A 17,525-nucleotide genomic window follows, 5' to 3' on the forward strand; every position below is an offset into this window, starting at 1 on the left:
CCGAACCAGCTGCTGGCGCCAGCAGGAGGGAGGAAACCCGGCCCGCGTGTCCCGGCCTCGCTGAGCAGGGCAGGGTGGCCGCTGATACGTGCCCTGCCCCACAGCCCAGCTAATCTGCCACACCGATGGGGAAGCAGGTGTAGAGATGGGCGAGAACCCAGGAGTCCTGGCTGCTGCCCCTCCTCCACTCTTACCACTAGACCTCCCCTCCCAGGGCTGGGCTAGAACCCAGGAGTCCCGGCTCCCAGCCCCACATCCTCCTGCTCTAACCCCTGGCCCCGCTGCCCCCAGGGCGGGGCTAGAACCCAGGAGTCCTGGCTCGGTGCCCACCCCCTCCCCACTGTGTGCCGGGCAGAGTGTGGGAGTGACTCAGTCCCCGGCTGGTCCCCGGCCCTTTCCCTGCAGAGGAAGTGCCTGGGGCCGGGGCCGGTCTCGGCGCGGTCGCCCGGGAGCACAGTCGCGGCGCGATGGGGAACCTGCAGGCAGCGCTGCCTGAGCCTGCCCGCAGCTGTGCCCTCAGCCTCTGCTCCCGGCACAGGGGCTCCGGGCCCCCGGACGGCGCCAGGGCCAGGTAAGGGCCAGGGGGCTGCGCTGGCCAGGCAGGGGCGGGGACACGGGCACCGGGCTGGCATTCAGGGGTGCTCTGCCACATAGTCCCCTTGGGACCCCGGGCCGGGGGGGTCGGCCCGGCCCCCGGGAGCAGACACCCAAGAGCTGGGGACGCTGCGTGACGGAGACTGGGAACGTGTCCCAGAAAGACGGGGGTGAGAGACAGAACCTCCAGGGCCCCGAGTCCCCCCCAACAGCGCCCCCACTGAGCCCCCTCCCCTCCCCATACCATGCCCCCTCCTGATCCCCCACCCCTCCCCATAGCATCCCCTCCTGAGCCCCTGCCCCTCCCCTCCCCCTCCAGCACCCCCTCCTGAGCCCCTGCCCCTCCCCACCCCTCCAGCACCCTCTCCTGAGCCCCTGCCCCTCCCCTGACAGCACCCCCCACTGAGCCCCCGCCTCTCCCCCTCCAGCACCCCCCACTGAGCCCCTGCCCCTCCCCTCCCCCTCCAGCACCCCCTCCTGAGCCCCTGCCCCTCCCCACCCCTCCAGCACTCTCTCCTGAGTCCCTGCCCCTTCCCCTACAGCGCCCCCCCAGAGACCCCAACCAGGGACACTGGTGGGGGCAGGAAGGGCGCTGGGGGGGCAGGAGGGGCCCTGCTGGGGGAGGAGGAGCGCTGCTAGAGAGCAGGAGGGGCGCTGGTGAGGGGGCAGGAGGGGCGCTGGTGAGGGGGCAGGATGGGCCCTGGTGAGGGGGCAGGACAGGCCCTGGTGAGGGGGCAGGAGGGGCGCTAGTGAGGGGGCAGGACGGGCCCTGGTGAGGGGGCAGGAGGGGCGCTGATGAGGGGGCAGGAGGGGCCCTGGTGAGGGGGCAGGAGGGGCGCTGGTGAGGGGGCAGGAGGGGCGCTGGTGAGGGGGCAGGACAGGCCCTGGTGAGGGGGCAGGAGGGGCGCTGGTGAGAGGGCAGGAGGGGCGCTGGTTTTGGGGGCAGGAGGGGCGCTGGTGAGGGGGCAGGACGGGCCCTGGTGAGGGGGCAGGAGGGGCGCTGGTGAGAGGGCAGGAGGGGCCCTGGTGAGGGGGCAGGAGGGGCGCTGGTGAGGGGGCAGGAGGAGCGCTGGTGAGGGGGCAGGACAGGCCCTGGTGAGGGGGCAGGAGGGGCCCTGGTGAGGGGGCAGGAGGGGCGCTGGGGGGGGGCAGGACAGGCCCTGGTGAGGGGGCAGGAGGGGCGCTGGTGAGGGGGCAGGACGGGCCCTGGTGAGGGGGCAGGAGGGGCGCTGGTGAGGGGGCAGGAGGGGCGCTGGTGGGGGGGCAGGAGGGGCGCTGGTGAGGGGGCAGGAGGGGCGCTGGTGGGGGGGCAGGAGGGGCGCAGGTGAGGGGGCAGGAGGGGCGCTGGGGGGGGGCAGGACAGGCCCTGGTGAGGGGGCAGGAGGGGCGCTGGTGAGGGGGCAGGACGGGCCCTGGTGAGGGGGCAGGAGGGGCGCTGGTGAGGGGGCAGGAGGGGCGCTGGTGGGGGGGCAGGAGGGGCGCTGGTGAGGGGGCAGGAGGGGCGCTGGTGGGGGGGCAGGAGGGGCGCAGGTGAGGGGGCAGGAGGGGCGCTGGTGAGGGGGCAGGACAGGCCCTGGTGAGGGGGCAGGAGGGGCGCTGGTGAGGGGGCAGGACAGGCCCTGGTGAGGGGGCAGGAGGGGCGCTGGTGAGGGGGCAGGAGGGGCGCTGGTGGGGGGGCAGGAGGGGCGCTGGTGAGGGGGCAGGAGGGGCGCTGGTGAGGGGGCAGGAGGGGCGCTGGTGGGGGGGCAGGAGGGGCGCAGGTGAGGGTGATGCTCTCACAGAGGGTCCCCTAGCTGACTGTGCCCCCTCTCCTCTCCCGCCAGCTCTGTGCCCATCCCCCCCATTGAGCCCCCGAGATACTCGCGGATCAAGAACTGGGAAGTGGGGACCATCGCCTATGACACGCTCAGCGCCCAGGCCACGCAGGTGAGGGCGGTGCCGTGGGGCGGCGCCGTGGGGCCCGTGGGGGTGGGAGATGGGACCCAGGCCCGTGGGAGGGAGCTGCCGGTGGGCCTGAGGAGCTGTCACTGCTCTGGGCTGCTGGGGGGAGTCCAAGCCTCTGGCTCCCTGCCTCTGGGGGGCTGTAACCCTCGGGGGCCTGACCAGAGCTCAGCTGGGTGCATCCAGCCGGATCCCTGCAGCTCCTGAGACGGGCCCCTGGCCTGGGCCCCGCTGGGCCTGGCCCCTGGTACCCGACCCCATTCTCCTGCTCCAGCTCTTCCCCCGGCCCTCGGCTCGGTAGCCGTCTCCCTGGGGAGCGGCTCACGCCATTTACTCGCTGGTCCTCTGCCCACCCTGTCCCAGACGCCCGGGATTCGGGCTCGCTCAGTTCCGGACAGTCCCTGGGGGGGCTCCCCTTCCGTGCGACAGCCCTTCTCGGGGGGCCACTCTCACGAGGGTTAAACTCCCGGGACTGCACCTCTGAGCCTCCAGCAGCCTGGCTCTGCCGTGGGCCCCTATCATAGAATCATAGAATCATAGAATATCAGGGTTGGAAGGGACCCCAGAAGGTCATCTAGTCCAACCCCCTGCTCGAAGCAGGACCAATTCCCAGTTAAATCATCCCAGCCAGGGCTTTGTCAAGCCTGACCTTAAAAACCTCCAAGGAAGGAGATTCTACCACCTCCCTAGGTAACGCATTCCAGTGTTTCACCACCCTCTTAGTGAAAAAGTTTTTCCTAATATCCAATCTAAACCTCCCCCACTGCAACTTGAGACCATTACTCCTCGTTCTGTCATCTGCTACCATTGAGAACAGTCTAGAGCCATCCTCTTTGGAACCCCCTTTCAGGTAGTTGAAAGCAGCTATCAAATCCCCCCTCATTCTTCTCTTCTGCAGGCTAAACAATCCCAGCTCCCTCAGCCTCTCCTCATAACTCATGTGTTCCAGTCCCCTAATCATTTTTGTTGCCCTTCGCTGGACTCTCTCCAATTTATCCACATCCTTCTTGTAGTGTAGGGCCCACAACTAGACACAGTACTCCAGATGAGGCCTCACCAATGTCGAATAGAGGGGAACGATCACGTCCCTCGATCTGCTCGCTATGCCCCTACTTATACATCCCAAAATGCCATTGGCCTTCTTGGCAAGAAGGGCACACTGCTGACTCATATCCAGCTTCTCGTCCACTGTCACCCCTAGGTCCTTTTCCGCAGAACTGCTGCCTAGCCATTCGGTCCCTAGTCTGTAGCTGTGCATTGGGTTCTTCCGTCCTAAGTGCAGGACCCTGCACTTATCCTTATTGAACCTCATCAGATTTCTTTTGGCCCAATCCTCCAATTTGTCTAGGTCCTTCTGTATCCTATCCCTCCCCTCCAGCGTATCTACCACTCCTCCCAGTTTAGTATCATCCGCAAATTTGCTGAGAGTGCAATCCACACCATCCTCCAGATCATTTATGAAGATCTGGGCCCCTGGGGCCTCCACCCCCAGATCTCCCGACACCCAGAGAGAGCAATGCCCCCCCCGATCTCCCCACCCCCAGAGGGAGCAGTCCCCCCGCGATCTCCCCACCCCCGGAGGGCGCAATGCCCCCCCCAATCTCCTGACACCCAGAGAGAGTGATGCCCCTCGATCTCCGCATCCCCAGGGCGTGCGATGCCCCCCCGATCTCCCCACCCCCAGAGGGAGCAATGCCCCCCCAATCTCCCCACTCCCAGAGGGAGCAATCCCCCCATCTCTAGACCGGAGAGACTCTCAGCCAGCGTAACACAGGAGGGTTTATTGAGCATCTGAACCCAGCCCAGGAAACTCTCCAGGCCTCAGGCCTGGCCTCCCTCAGCAGAGCACATCTAGGTCTGTCCCTCATCCAGGGGGGCCCTAGCTGCTCTCCCCTCCCAGCCCAGAGCCCCCACTTCCAGCTGGGCATCTGATATCACCTGCCCCCAAGCCCCACCTTGGTCCTTTGCCTTCTGTCCCAGGTCAACAGGCTGCCTGGGTCTCCTCTCCGCCTCTCCTCCCTTTGACTGGAACCGGCTGGGCAGGTCACCAGATCATCTCTCTGCAGCCCATTGTCCCCGCTCTGGCCAGAACTGGCTGACTGCCAAGGTCGGGGGTGGGGGATCCCAATCCCGAGATCACCGTTCGCTAGAGTCCCCCATCTCCAGGATGTTGTCCAGGGTCCCAACTGCTAGGCAAGGTCACAGCTGGCCCTCTGGTAACAGCAACCCCCATGCCTACCCCTTCGTTACACATGCAGCACACAGGGAAACTGAGGCACGCACCATATTCATGCAAAACACTAAGAAAATCCCCCACTTTGTCACATCTCACCCCCCTTCGAGTCTGAACTGAGTGGGGTCACTCCAGCCGGTGACCTGAGGAAGTGCAGGTACCCCTCTCCAGAACAAAGAGTTGGCTATAACATTTGACCTTTTATCCACATGGATCACGTCCATCTCATAAACCTAGGGGATCAGATTCCATCTTAGGGCTGGGCATTAGCCCTTTCAGCTGGTGCAGCCCTACCCTGTGTAACGAGGCTGGTTCTGGCAGGACCCAATGGAGAGTGCCAATTCAGGACAAATTGCTTAAAGCAGGACAGTTACAGCCCAAGGCTGGGGTTTCCATGCTCACCAAGCCAAACCCAACCAGCCAGACAGAGAGGACTTTGGTTTTACCCCACTGGCGAACCACAAGTCACACAAGCAATTCCCTCAGACACTCCCGTTTCCCAGTATCCCCACCAGGTAGGTGTGCTGGAAACATCCATTACAAAAAATCCATTACAATCTACACACCACACAGACTATGCTGACAGCTTGCGCCACACGCTCTCAAAGAAACTGCGGAATCACCTGATCAACATCCTCTGCCGCAAACAGGGAAAGATAAAGAATGAGCTCTCAAAAATGGAAACTCTCATAAAAAAACAACCTTCCACACAAACTTCCTCGTGGCTGGACTTTACTAAAACTAGACAAGCCATTTACAACACACACTTTGCTTCTCTACAAAAGAAAAAGGACACTAAACTTTCTAAACTACTACATGCCACAAGGGGCCACAGCAATGGTTCCCTCAACCCACCCAGCAATATTGTTAACCTATCCAACTATACTCTTAGCCCAGCAGAAGCAGCTGTCCTATCTCGGGGCCTCGCCTTCTGCCCCTCCACCCCCACGAACATGATACAGTTCTGTGGTGACCTACAATCCTGTTTTCGACGTCTCCGACTCAAGGAATGTTTCCAGCACACCTTTGAACAACATGCTGATCCACGGAGACCTCCCTACCAACATTGCAAGGAGAGGGATTCTGGGTGGACTCCTCCTGGGGGTCGAGACGGCAGACTGGACTTCTGCGTGGAGTGCTTCCGCCGACGTGCAGGGGCTGGGGTTGTGGAGGGGCAGCGTCTCTTGCCCCGCGGCCTCGGCCGTGCAGAACACAGTGCCGTCCACGGCCTCGGGGGCAACTCTGGCATCATGGTCAAGGGAGCTGACAGGGAAGGTGCTGTTGTCATCGTGAGTAGGTTGGAGTGTGAACAGGAGGCTGCTCGGCGGCTCTCCGGCATCGCTTTCTGCAGGCCATTGCCCTCTGGTCCCACTGGGGGTTACCAAGGAAAACTACAGCATTTGCTCAAAAAACTCCCTGAAAAAGCACAAGATCAAATCCGCACAGACACACCCCTGGAACCCCGACCTGGGATATTCTATCTACTACCCAAGATCCATAAACCTGGAAATCCTGGGCGCCCCATCATCTCAGGCATTGGCACCCTGACAGCAGGATTGTCTGGCTATGTAGACTCCCTCCTCAGGCCCTATGCTACCAGCACTCCCAGCTATCTTCGAGACACCACTGACTTCCTGAGGAAACTTCAATCCATCGGTGATCTTCCTAATAACACCATCCTAGCCACTATGGATGTGGAAGCCCTCTACACCAACATTCCTCCACACAAGGATGGACTGCAAGCCGTCAAGAACACTATCCCCGATAATGTCACGGCTAACCCGGTGGCTGAACTTTGTGACTTTGTCCTTACCCATAACTGTTTTACATTTGGGGACAATGCATACCTTCAGATCAGTGGCACTGCTATGGGTACCCACATGGCCCCACAGTATGCCAACATTTTTATGGCTGATTTAGAACAACGCTTCCTCAGCTCTCGTCCCCTAACGCTCCTACTCTACTTGCACTATATTGATGACATCTTCATCATCTGAACCCATGGAAAAGAAGCCCTTGAGGAATTCCACCTGGATTTCAACAATTTCCATCCCACCATCAACCTCAGCCTGGTCTAGTCCACACAAGAGATCCACTTCCTGGACACTACAGTGCTAATAAACAATGGTCACATAAACACCACCCTATACCGGAAACCTACTGACCGCTATTCCTACCTGCATGCCTCCAGCTTTCACTCTGACCACACCACACGATCCATCGTCTACAGCCAAGCTCTGCGATACAACCGCATTTGCTTCAACCCCTCAGACAGAGACAAACACCTACAGGATCTCTATCAAGCATTCTTACAACTACAATACCCACCTGCGGAAGTGAAGAAACAGATTGATAGAGCCAGAAGAGTTCCCAGAAGTCACCTACTACATGACAGGCCTAACAAAGAAAACAACAGAACGCCACTAGCCGTCACCTTCAGCCCCCAACTAAAACCCCTCCAACGCATTATCAAGGATCTACAACCTATCCTGAAGGATGACCCAACACTCTCACAAATCTTGGGAGACAGGCCAGTCCTTGCTTACAGACAGCCCCCCAACCTGAAGCAAATACTCACCAACAACCACACACCACACAACAGAACCACTAACCCAGGAACCTATCCTTGCAACAAAGCCCGTTGCCAACTGTGTCCACATATCTATTCAGGGGACACCATCATAGGGCCTAATAACATCAGCTACACTATCAGAGGCTCGTTCACCTGCACATCCAGCAATGTGATATATGCCATCATGTGCCAGCAATGCCCCTCTGCCATGTACATTAGACAAACTGGACAGTCTCTATGTAAAAGAATAAATGGACACAAATCCGATGTCAAGAATTATAACAGGTTTCAGAGTAACAGCCGTGTTAGTCTGTATTCGCAAAAAGAAAAGGAGGACTTGTGGCACCTTAGAGACTAACCAATTTATTTGAGCATGAGCTTTCGTGAGCTACAGCTCACTTCATCGGATGCATCCGATGAAGTGAGCTGTAGCTCACGAAAGCTCATGCTCAAATAAATTGGTTAGTCTCTAAGGTGCCACAAGTACTCCTTTTCTTTTTAAGAATTATAACATTCAAAAACCAGTCGGAGAACACTTCAATCTCTCTGGTCACTTGATTTCTGATCTCAAAGTGACTATCCTTCAACAAAAAAACTTCAAAAACAGACTCCAACGAGAGACTGCTGAATTGGAATTAATTTGCAAATTGGATACAATTAACTTAGGCTTGAATAGAGACTGGGAATGGTTGAGTTATTATAAAAAGTAACCTATTTCCCCTTGTTTATTCCTTCCCCCACCCCACACACACACTGTTCCTCAGACGTTCTTGTTAAACCCTGGATTTGTGCTGGAAATGGCCCACCTTGATTATCATGCACATTGTAAGGAGGGTGATCACTTTGGATGGGCTATTACCAGCAGGAGAGTAGGGTGGGGGGAGAGAAAACCTTTTGTAGTGATAAACACCCATTTTTTCATGGTTTGTGTGTATAAAAACATTTTCTGTATTTTCCACGGTATGCATCCGATGAAGTGAGCTGTAGCTCACGAAAGTTTATGCTCAAATAAATTGGTTAGTCTCTAAGGTGCCACAAGTACTCCTTTTCTTTTTGCGAATACAGACTAACATGGTTACTACTCTGAAACCAATGGAATCAATGACATCCAGGAATGGCAAAGTTCTTGGTTCAGGCTTGTAGCAGTGATGGAATAAACTGCGGGTTCAAATCAAGTCTCTGGTGAACATCCCCAGCTGGGATGGGTCATTCAGTCCTTTGTGTAGAGCTTCCATTTGTAGCAAAGTCCCTCCAGAGGTAAGAAGCAGGATTGAAGACCAGATGGAGGAGCCGCAGCAGCTGTTTATAGTCTCTTGCCATGTGGTCTCTGCTTTCTTTGTCCCAAAGACAAGCTGGCCATCCCGTGGCCTGGAAACACCTCAGAGTTCTGTCCCTAGGCAGGGCCCTGCCTGCCTGGCTGAGTCCCAAGACGTGTCTGCCTTCTCTCAGTGGGTCAGTTGTGTCGCTGATGGTCCTTAATGGGCCACCCAGCAGGCTAGGCAGAGCTGACACCAACTTGTCTGGGGTGGCACCCAGAAGCACAGCACACGTTTGAACTACAGACAGGATAGGGCCAATATTCATAACTTTAACTATAACAATGATACCCACACACAGACAGCATCATCCTAACCAGCCCACCATCACCTTGTCTGAGACACCTCATTTGACCCCCTTTGTACGAGATTTGGTGCCACGACAGGACCTTGGTCTCAACAATGATCTACAGGGTCCCAGTTCATGTCAATAACGTCAGAGCTGCCTCTGAGGCTTCTCCAAGTCTGGGTTTGCCGCTGGGTTAGAGCCTCCTTCAGCACACAGAGCGCCCCCGGCACTGCTTGCACAGACTTCCCCGACCGCTCGCCCTTCTCACTCAGCTCTGTGAGGGGAGCTGAAGTTGGGTACAAACTTCCAGTAGTGCCCTGCCTGCCACTCCATTAGAGACCTGGGCCTGCTTCTTGCTTTGAGAAATGGGCTGGTCTCTGATCCCCTTCACCTTGGCCAGCTCTGGCTTTAGACAGATGCTTCCCACCTTGTGGCCCCGGTACGACACCTCTGCCAACCCCACCTTCCCCTTCCAGTCTCTATAGTCATCCAGCATCCTGGCAACCCAGCCCCCTCCTCATGGGACACATAGAATCATAGAATCATAGAAGATTAGGGTTGGAAGGGACCTCAGGAGGTCATCTAGTCCAACCCCCTGCTCAAAAGCAGGACCCATCCCCAATTAAATCATCCCAGCCAGGGCTTTGTCAAGCCTGACCTTAAAAACTTCTAAGGAAGGAGATTCCACCACCTCCCTAGGCAACGCATTCCAGTGTTTCACCACCCTCCTAGTGAAAATGTTTTTCCTAATATCCAACCTAACCCTTCCCCACTGCAACTTGAGACCATTACTCCTTGTCCTGTCCTCTTCTACCACTGAGAATAGTCTAGAACCATCCTCTCTGGAACCACCTCTCAGGTAGTTGAAAGCAGCTATCAAATCCCTCCTCATTCTTCTCTTCTGCAGACTAAACAATCCCAGTTCCCTCAGCCTCTCCTCATAAGTCATGTGTTCCAGATCCCTAATCATTTTTGTTGCCCTTCGCTGGACTCTCTCCAATTTATCCACATCCTTCTTGTAGTTTGGGGCCCAAAACTGGACACAGTACTCCAGATGAGGCCTCACCAATGTCGAATAGAGGGGGATGATCACGTCCCTCAATCTGCTCGCTATGCCCCTACTCATACATCCCAAAATGCCATTGGCCTTCTTGGCAACAAGGGCACACTGCTGACTCATATCCAGCTTCTCATCCACTGTAACCCCTAAGTCCTTTTCCGCAGAACTGCTGCCTAGCCATTCGGTCCCTAGTCTGTAGCTGTGCATTGGGTTCTTCCTTCCTAAGTGCAGGACCCTGCACTTATCCTTATTGAACCTCATCAGATTTCTTTTGGCCCAATCCTCCAATTTGTCTAGGTCCCTCTGTATCCTATCCCTGCCCTCCAGCGTATCTACCACTCCTCCCAGTTTAGTATCATCCGCAAATTTGATGAGAGTGCAATCCACACCATCCTCCAGATCATTTATGAAGATATTGAACAAAACCGGCCCCAGGACCGACCCCTGGGGCACTCCACTTGACACCGGCTGCCAACTAGACATGGAGCCATTGATCACTACCTGTTGAGCCTGACAATCTAGCCAACTTTCTACCCACCTTATAGTGCATTCATCCAGCCCATACTTCTTTAACTTGCTGACAAGAATACTGTGGGAGACCGTGTCAAAAGCTTTGCTAAAGTCAAGAAACAATATGTCCACTGCTTTCCCTTCATCCACAGAACCAGTAATCTCATCATAGAAGGCGATTAGATTAGTCAGGCATGACCTTCCCTTGGTGAATCCATGCTGGCTGTTCCTGATCACTTTCCTCTCATGCAAGTGCTTCAGGATTGATTCTTTGAGGACCTGCTCCATGATTTTTCCAGGGACTGAGGTGAGGCTGACTGGCCTGTAGTTCCCAGGATCCTCCTTCTTCCCTTTTTTAAAGATTGGCACTACATTAGCCTTTTTCCAGTCATCCGGGACTTCCCCGGTTCGCCATGAGTTTTCAAAGATAATGGCCAATGGCTCTGCAATCACAGCCGCCAGTTCCTTCAGCACTCTCGGATGCAACTCGTCCGGCCCCATGGACTTGTGCACGTCCAGCTTTTCTAAATAGTCCCTAACCACCTCTATCTCCACAGAGGGCTGGCCATCTCTTCCCCATACTGTGCTGCCCAGTGCAGTAGTCTGGGAGCTGACCTTGTTCGTGAAGACAGAGGCAAAAAAAGCATTGAGTACATTAGCTTTTTCCACATCCTCTGTCACTAGGTTGCCTCCCTCATTCATTAAGGTGCCCACACATTCCTTGGCTTTCTTCTTGTTGCCAACATACCTGAAGAAACCCTTCTTGTTACTCTTGACATCTCTCGCTAGCTGCAGCTCCAGGTGCGATTTGGCCCTCCTGATTTCATTCCTTCATGCCCGAGCAATATTTTTATACTCTTCCCTGGTCATATGTCCAACCTTCCACTTCTTGTAAGCTTCTTTTTTACCTTTAAGATCCGCTAGGATTTCACCGTTAAGCCAAGCTGGTCGCCTGCCATATTTACTGTTCTTTCGACACATCGGGATGGTTTGTCCCTGTAACCTCAACAGGGATTCCTTGAAATACAGCCAGCTCTCCTGGACTCCTTTCCCCTTCAAGTTAGTCCCCCAGGGGATCCTACCGATCCGTTCCCTGAGGGAGTCGAAGTCTGCTTTCCTGAAGTCCAGGGTCCGTATCCTGCTGCTTACCTTTCTTCCCTGTGTCAGGATCCTGAACTCAACCATCTCATGGTCACTGCCTCCCAGATTCCCATCCACTTTTGCTTCCTCCACTAATTCTTCCCGGTTTGTGAGCAACAGGTCAAGAAAAGCTCCCCCCCTAGTTGGCTCGTCTAGCACTTGCACCAGGAAATTGTCCCCTACGCTTTCCAAAAACTTCCTGGATTGTCTATGCTCCGCTGTATTGCTCTCCCAGCAGGTATCAGGAAAATTAAAGTCACCCATGAGAACCAGGGCGTGAGATCTAGTAGCTTCTGCGGTCCTCCCCACATGGTCCTCCCCAGCTGGCCTGATGACACAGATATTTATGCTCTCCCGGGCACAGTCCTCCACCCCCCTCAGGAACTGATGCCCCAGGTGCTGGGAGGGGGCAGGTGCCCCCTTGAGGCTGACAGGCAGGACCAGGAACCCAAAGAGCCCCATAGGGGTGATGGGAGCAGATTCCAACCCAGCATCTGAGTCCCAAGGTACCGGCCAGTAGCCTTTGGTGAGATCCCTAGTAGTGAGGTAACCCCCCCCCCCCCACACACACACACACCTTGTTTCAGATCTTATCAGGCCTAGGCATGGGGCAGGCATCGGACAAGGTGATGGCATGGAGCTTCTGGGAGTCCACCCAGAGTCCGATTGACCTGTCCTTGGGGACCAGGCCCACAGGAGGGGCCCAGGGCTGGTGGGCGGCTGGACCACCCCTACAGCTAGCATGTCTCTGACCTCTCTCGCCAGGGCCTGGGCTGTTTCCCAGTGACGGGGAATGGGGACCACCTGGAGGGTGGGTGATTTTTGTCTCCCCTGCCCCGTGGACAGCTGGATTAGTGAGCCCAGGCTGGCTGGAGAGCAGCCGTGGGTAGGGAAGCAGCCCCTCTGCTCCTGGGGTTCATTGGGCGGAGGGGGATTGATTCCAGCGGGAGGCTGGCTCCCCTCTCAGGGACCCCCGCCCCGCTTCTCCTCCCTGTGCCCACACACAACCAGCACCAACTGCTCCCTCAACATATGGCTTCATTGTGTCCACATGGGACACTCGCCCAACTGGGCCGCGCCAGGACGTGACTCACCTCCTTCCGCTGGTTTGTGATTTCACAGGGCCTGTCCCAGTGCCCTTCACACAGAGCCAAGACCCCTCTCCTGGTCCGCGGTGCCAGAGGAGCCAGGACGCTGTCGTACCAGCCCTTCTGCTTCCCTTGGGCCCTGGCTAGGTTCTTCCTGGCCAAGCCCATGGGCTCAGTGAGCTTTCCCCAGAACGTACTCCATCCCCGATTCCCCATTCGGCTTCCCCTCCCATTCTCTCTTCCCTTCCATACACCAACTCAAAAGGGGGGACTCCTGTGAATTTCTGGGGCTGTAAAAGTTTTGCAGCCCCCTCACCTGGTGTGCTGGCCCCCCTGATGTTTACAGGGAGGGACATGGTCTGCAGAAGAGAAGAATGAGGGGGGATTTGATAGCTGCTTTCAACTACCCGAAGGGGGGTTCCAAAGAGGATGGATCTAGACTATTCTCAGTGGTAGAAGAGGACAGAACGAGGAGTAATGGTCTCAAGTTGCAGTGGGGGAGGTCTAGGTTGGATATTAGGAAAAACTTTTCACTTGGAGGGTGTTGAAACACTGGAATGCGTTACCTAGGGAGGGGGTGGAATCTCCTTCCTCAGAAGTTTTTAAGGTCAGGCTTGACAAAGCCCTGGTTGGGATGATTTAGTTGGGGTTGGTCCTGCTTTGAGCAGGGGGTTGGACTAGATGCCCTCCTGAGGTCCCTTCCAACCCAGATATTCTGTGATTCTATGGTACTTCTGGGGAATCACCAGCTGCCCCCTGATCCCACACGGTTCAGTTTTCCCAGTGCCGGATCCCTTTTCTTACAGGGATCTTTCCTGGCAGTTCTTCCCCAGAGTCTTGCAACACTGGGGCCCACAAGGGCCCTCAGCTTCTTCAAGGAGGGATTCTTCTGCTGCTCGGCCTGGAGTTCAGCTGCTGGGTTGGGGCCCAGCCCTTGTTGGCTGTGCCTCAGTTTCCTCACCTCAGGACAAAGCCTCATTCTCAGCCCTGTTAAACACGGTTCCTGGTAATCACCTCCCCCCATTGGAGGCTCCACGCATTGCCGGTGCCAGGCCAAGAGCCACACCACTCCCTTCAGCCACAGCCAAGGTCCAAGGCGCTGTCCGGCCAGGTCTCCAATCCATCCCCCATGCGCACCTCCGCAGGTAGCTGGTCGTGCACCCCAACCTCTTTGGGCCGCCCATTTCAGATGTATCTTCGCTACAGGGCCTTAACCGGGGGTCTGACCACCCCCCTCAGGGCTAGGTATGCACTGGGCATTATTGGATCTGGGTCCGCCCCTTCGGCTGTCGTCGCCTTAGCCCCGTGTAGGCAAGGAGCCCACTGCTTTGGTTACAGTACCAGAGCCAGCGTGAGCCACCTGTCCCCTGTGCAGGGCCCGTGTCCCACTCAGCTCCAGGGGTCTGGCTACAGACAGGCAGGTAACCCAGACAACGCAGAGGGAAAATCGCCCCCTCCCCGCCAGCCGGGCCATTCACCTGTTGGCCGGCTCCTGCCCTCTCGGCCTTCCAATCCCTGGGGTCGGCTCTTTGGCCGTTACTGGCACGGAGTCTGGAGCTTGTCCCAAGAACATGGCAAAGCTGTGCTGACAGTCCCCAGCGACCAGTCCCCCTCCCATCCTGCCGGTGCCTGCCCAGGGATCGGCGCCGGGGCAGGGCGAATGGCTGTATGTTTGGGAGCTTTCCCCCAAGCCCCTCAGTCCCTCAGCATCTAGTGGGGTCGCACCACACTGAGTTCTCAGTCCCAGAATGTCTCCACCTCAGGAATATCTCCCAGTTGATCCCCACCTGCCGCTCCCACTGGGGATCAGAGGGGCCTGAGTCCAGGGGGTACAACAAGACCTATCTGCTGGGCATGGGGTGGAAGCCCGTCTGCCACTCTTCCCTGGCCAGCTGTGCCCCAGGAGCTGCCTGGGAGACTGCTTCCTCCAAAGGGGCAGAGCTGAGGGATAGACAACCCGCTGAGAGAGCGGGTATTTCAGGCTGTCTTCTCGTTGCCACCTCGACCCTCTGCGGGCTCTCTCTGGCCAAGATTTCCTTTATCTCGGGACATTGCACCACCCAGTGTCCTTGTGCCCACAGTAATTACATCTCAGGTCCCATGGAGGGGCTGCCTGCTCCGGCGTTTGTGGGCACCCCACATTGGGCTTCCTGGAGTCCCACCTCCGAGAGGTCTCTGGGGGACTCTCCTTCTGAGCCCCCGACTTGGGTCTCCCCCACCTCAGATCTGCTGTTGATAAGGTTGTTTACCAGCACACCTGGTCCAGTAACCACATCTTAATCTGGAGGACAGATGTAAATCGGCTGCTCCAGTCCCAGCAGATTATACACAGGCGGGGATATTCTCCCAGAGGGGTTGTGACCTCCTTGTCGGTGACGCCCAGGGTCTTGGTTACACCCCGGAATCTTTTCCTATCTGCCAGCGCTAAGACAAGGGGGTTGAATGAACCATCAAGGAAAGGGCCTAGAACCATAGGCACCGACTTCTGCTCCTGCCGGCGGGTGCTCGACCCCAAAACCGTTTCCCATGAGCCTCCAGGGTCCGGAGCCTTTGTGAACAGTTCATAGTCCCCTGTCTCCACCTCGTCCACCTGGCTGGGCACCTCTATGCCTGGGCGGTGCGTGCACCCCCCTTCGGGGGAGCGAACCCCCTGCCCCGCCTCTATGGCCGTGGGGCCGAGTGAGGGGGTGAGACGGCAGAGCCGGTCCGCAGGGCCAGCCTGGTTCAAATCCCAGGCCTTCCCAAAGGCAGTGAGGTCAGCTCCCGTAGCCCCCCGACCTGTTAAACTGCGGCCTTTCCCCACGTACCCCTCGGTGCGACCTCTTGCCCCTCGGCTTCTCCAGCTCCACTAGCCGCCTTGCTCCCAGCTCCAACTCCCAGCGCTTCCAACCTGTCACGGGGGGGCCAGGTCGTGAAGACGCCCAGCTGGACGGGGAACCAGGTCTCGGGGACACCCTGCTGCTGCCTCTGCTGCTTCCAGACCTGCCTGGAATCCCGCTGGGTCTGGAGCCGGCTTCTTGGACCAACCGTCCGTCTCCAGCCAAGCCTTCAGCTGCACCTTGTTCGGCTTCCCAGCTCTTGGCCCTGTCTCCCTGCCCAGGATGGCGCTGTCCGTCGGGAGGTGGTGACACGCCATTGTCTTGCTGCTTCCTTTGGCCACCCTTGTCTTACTGCTGCACGCCACTTCTAACACAGTACTCCTGGCGGGGTCAGCATCCCACTGCTGCCACCAGCTGTCATGGATCCGCAGGGTCGGTGCTACCCTCCTTGCACTATCCCGTCCTGCCCCACTCCTCCTTGCCTTGTCCCACCCTGCTCTGACCCTTTCTGCCCCGCCCCGCCCCGCCTCACCCTGCCCTGCCCCCCTGCCCTGCTCCCACCCTGCACCTCCTTTTAGCGGAGCCTGCTGAGTGGCTGCTCCTGTGCAGCCTCTCTAGGCAGGCCTGGAGGACCCACCTCGCTGCTCCTTTCATGGGTGTGGGGATGGCGAGGCCACTGTTTCCACCCAAAGAATAGCCAGGCCTAGTGGGTATAGGCCTATTCACAGTGGACATAAACATATTACAAAACTTCCCCAGTCCTCACGGGCACTGGGCAAGAAGGATGGGGGGTTCCCAGGGCTGGGCTAGCAGGGGGTTGTGGGTCGGGACTGAGGGGCACTGGTAGGGCTGTGGAGGGGGGATCCCTGGGCTGGGCTAGCAGGGGGCTGTGGGTCAGGACTGAGGGGCACTGGCAGGGCTGTGGAGGGGGGTTCCCAGGGCTGGGCTAGCGGGGGCTGTGGGTCGGGACTGAGAGGCACTGGCAGGGCTGTGGAGGGGGGATCCCTGGGCTGGGCTAGCAGGGGGCTGTGGGTCGGGACTGAGGGGCACTGGCAGGGCTGTGGAGGGGGGTTCCCAGGGCTGGGCTAGCAGGGGGTTGTGGGTCGGGACTGAGGGGCACTGGTAGGGCTGTGGAGGGGGGATCCCTGGGCTGGGCTAGCAGGGGGCTGTGGGTCAGGACTGAGGGGCACTGGCAGGGCTGTGGAGGGGGGTTCCCAGGGCTGGGCTAGCGGGGGCTGTGGGTCGGGACTGAGGGGCACTGGCAGGGCTGTGGAGGGGGGATCCCTGGGCTGGGCTAGCAGGGGGCTGTGGGTTGGGACTGAGGGGCACTGGCAGGGCTGTGGAGGGGGGATCCCTGGGCTGGGCTAGCGGGGGCTGTGGGTCGGGGCACCGGCGGGGGGAGGGGGCGCTGCAGCATCAGAGCTGGGGTCCATGCTGGGTCTGACTGCAATAGCCCCCCCGCCTCAGCTCTGTCTGTCTGTCTGTGCTCCAGGAGTTGCCCTGCAGTGGGAAGCGGTGTCTGGGCTCCCTCATGTTCCCCAAGCAGCTGGTTTGCCAGGCAGCTGAGGGGCCCCCGCCCAAGGAGGAGCTGCTGCCCATGGCCCAGGACTTCATCAACCAGTACTACAGATCCATCAAGCGGTGAGTGCCAGCCCCCCACAGGCACCACGGCTGCCAGACTGCCACAAGGGAAGCCCAGCGCGGGGGAGGCTTTTCATAAACACCCAACAAACCCCTGCAATGCCCAGGACTCGGGTGGCCGGGGGCGGAATTCAGATGCCCAGACGCCGGCTGGGGAAATAAAACAGCGGGGCCAGATTGTCCAGCAAGCCCCTGGAGTGCACTGGAGCCAGCTTCCTGCTGCACAGGGTGGAGAAGGTGCCCGAGGAGACGCTGCTCTGCCAGGGATTGTGATAACCGGGAGGAGCTGGTTGGGAATTGGAATTGGAAGAAGGGTCCTGCA

At 58.0% G+C, this 17,525-nt stretch overlaps 1 protein-coding gene across 1 annotated transcript in view; it reads left to right on the forward strand.

Annotated features, from left to right (window-relative positions):
- Positions 1-347: 347 nt before the first annotated feature.
- NOS3 (nitric oxide synthase 3) overlaps positions 348-17,525 on the forward strand; it is an 82,316-nt gene continuing 65,138 nt past the window's right edge. The window contains exons 1-3 of the mRNA XM_084620734.1: positions 348-571; positions 2,418-2,520; positions 17,055-17,203. Of these exons, the coding sequence (XP_084476860.1) occupies positions 468-571; positions 2,418-2,520; positions 17,055-17,203 (356 nt within the window). The 5' untranslated portion in view covers positions 348-467. The remainder of the gene's footprint in view (positions 572-2,417; positions 2,521-17,054; positions 17,204-17,525) is intronic.

The sequence above is a fragment of the Lepidochelys olivacea genome (genome assembly GCF_965140295.1).
Source record: "Lepidochelys olivacea isolate rLepOli2 genome assembly, chromosome: 2".
Classification (NCBI taxonomy): Eukaryota; Metazoa; Chordata; order Testudines; family Cheloniidae; genus Lepidochelys; species Lepidochelys olivacea.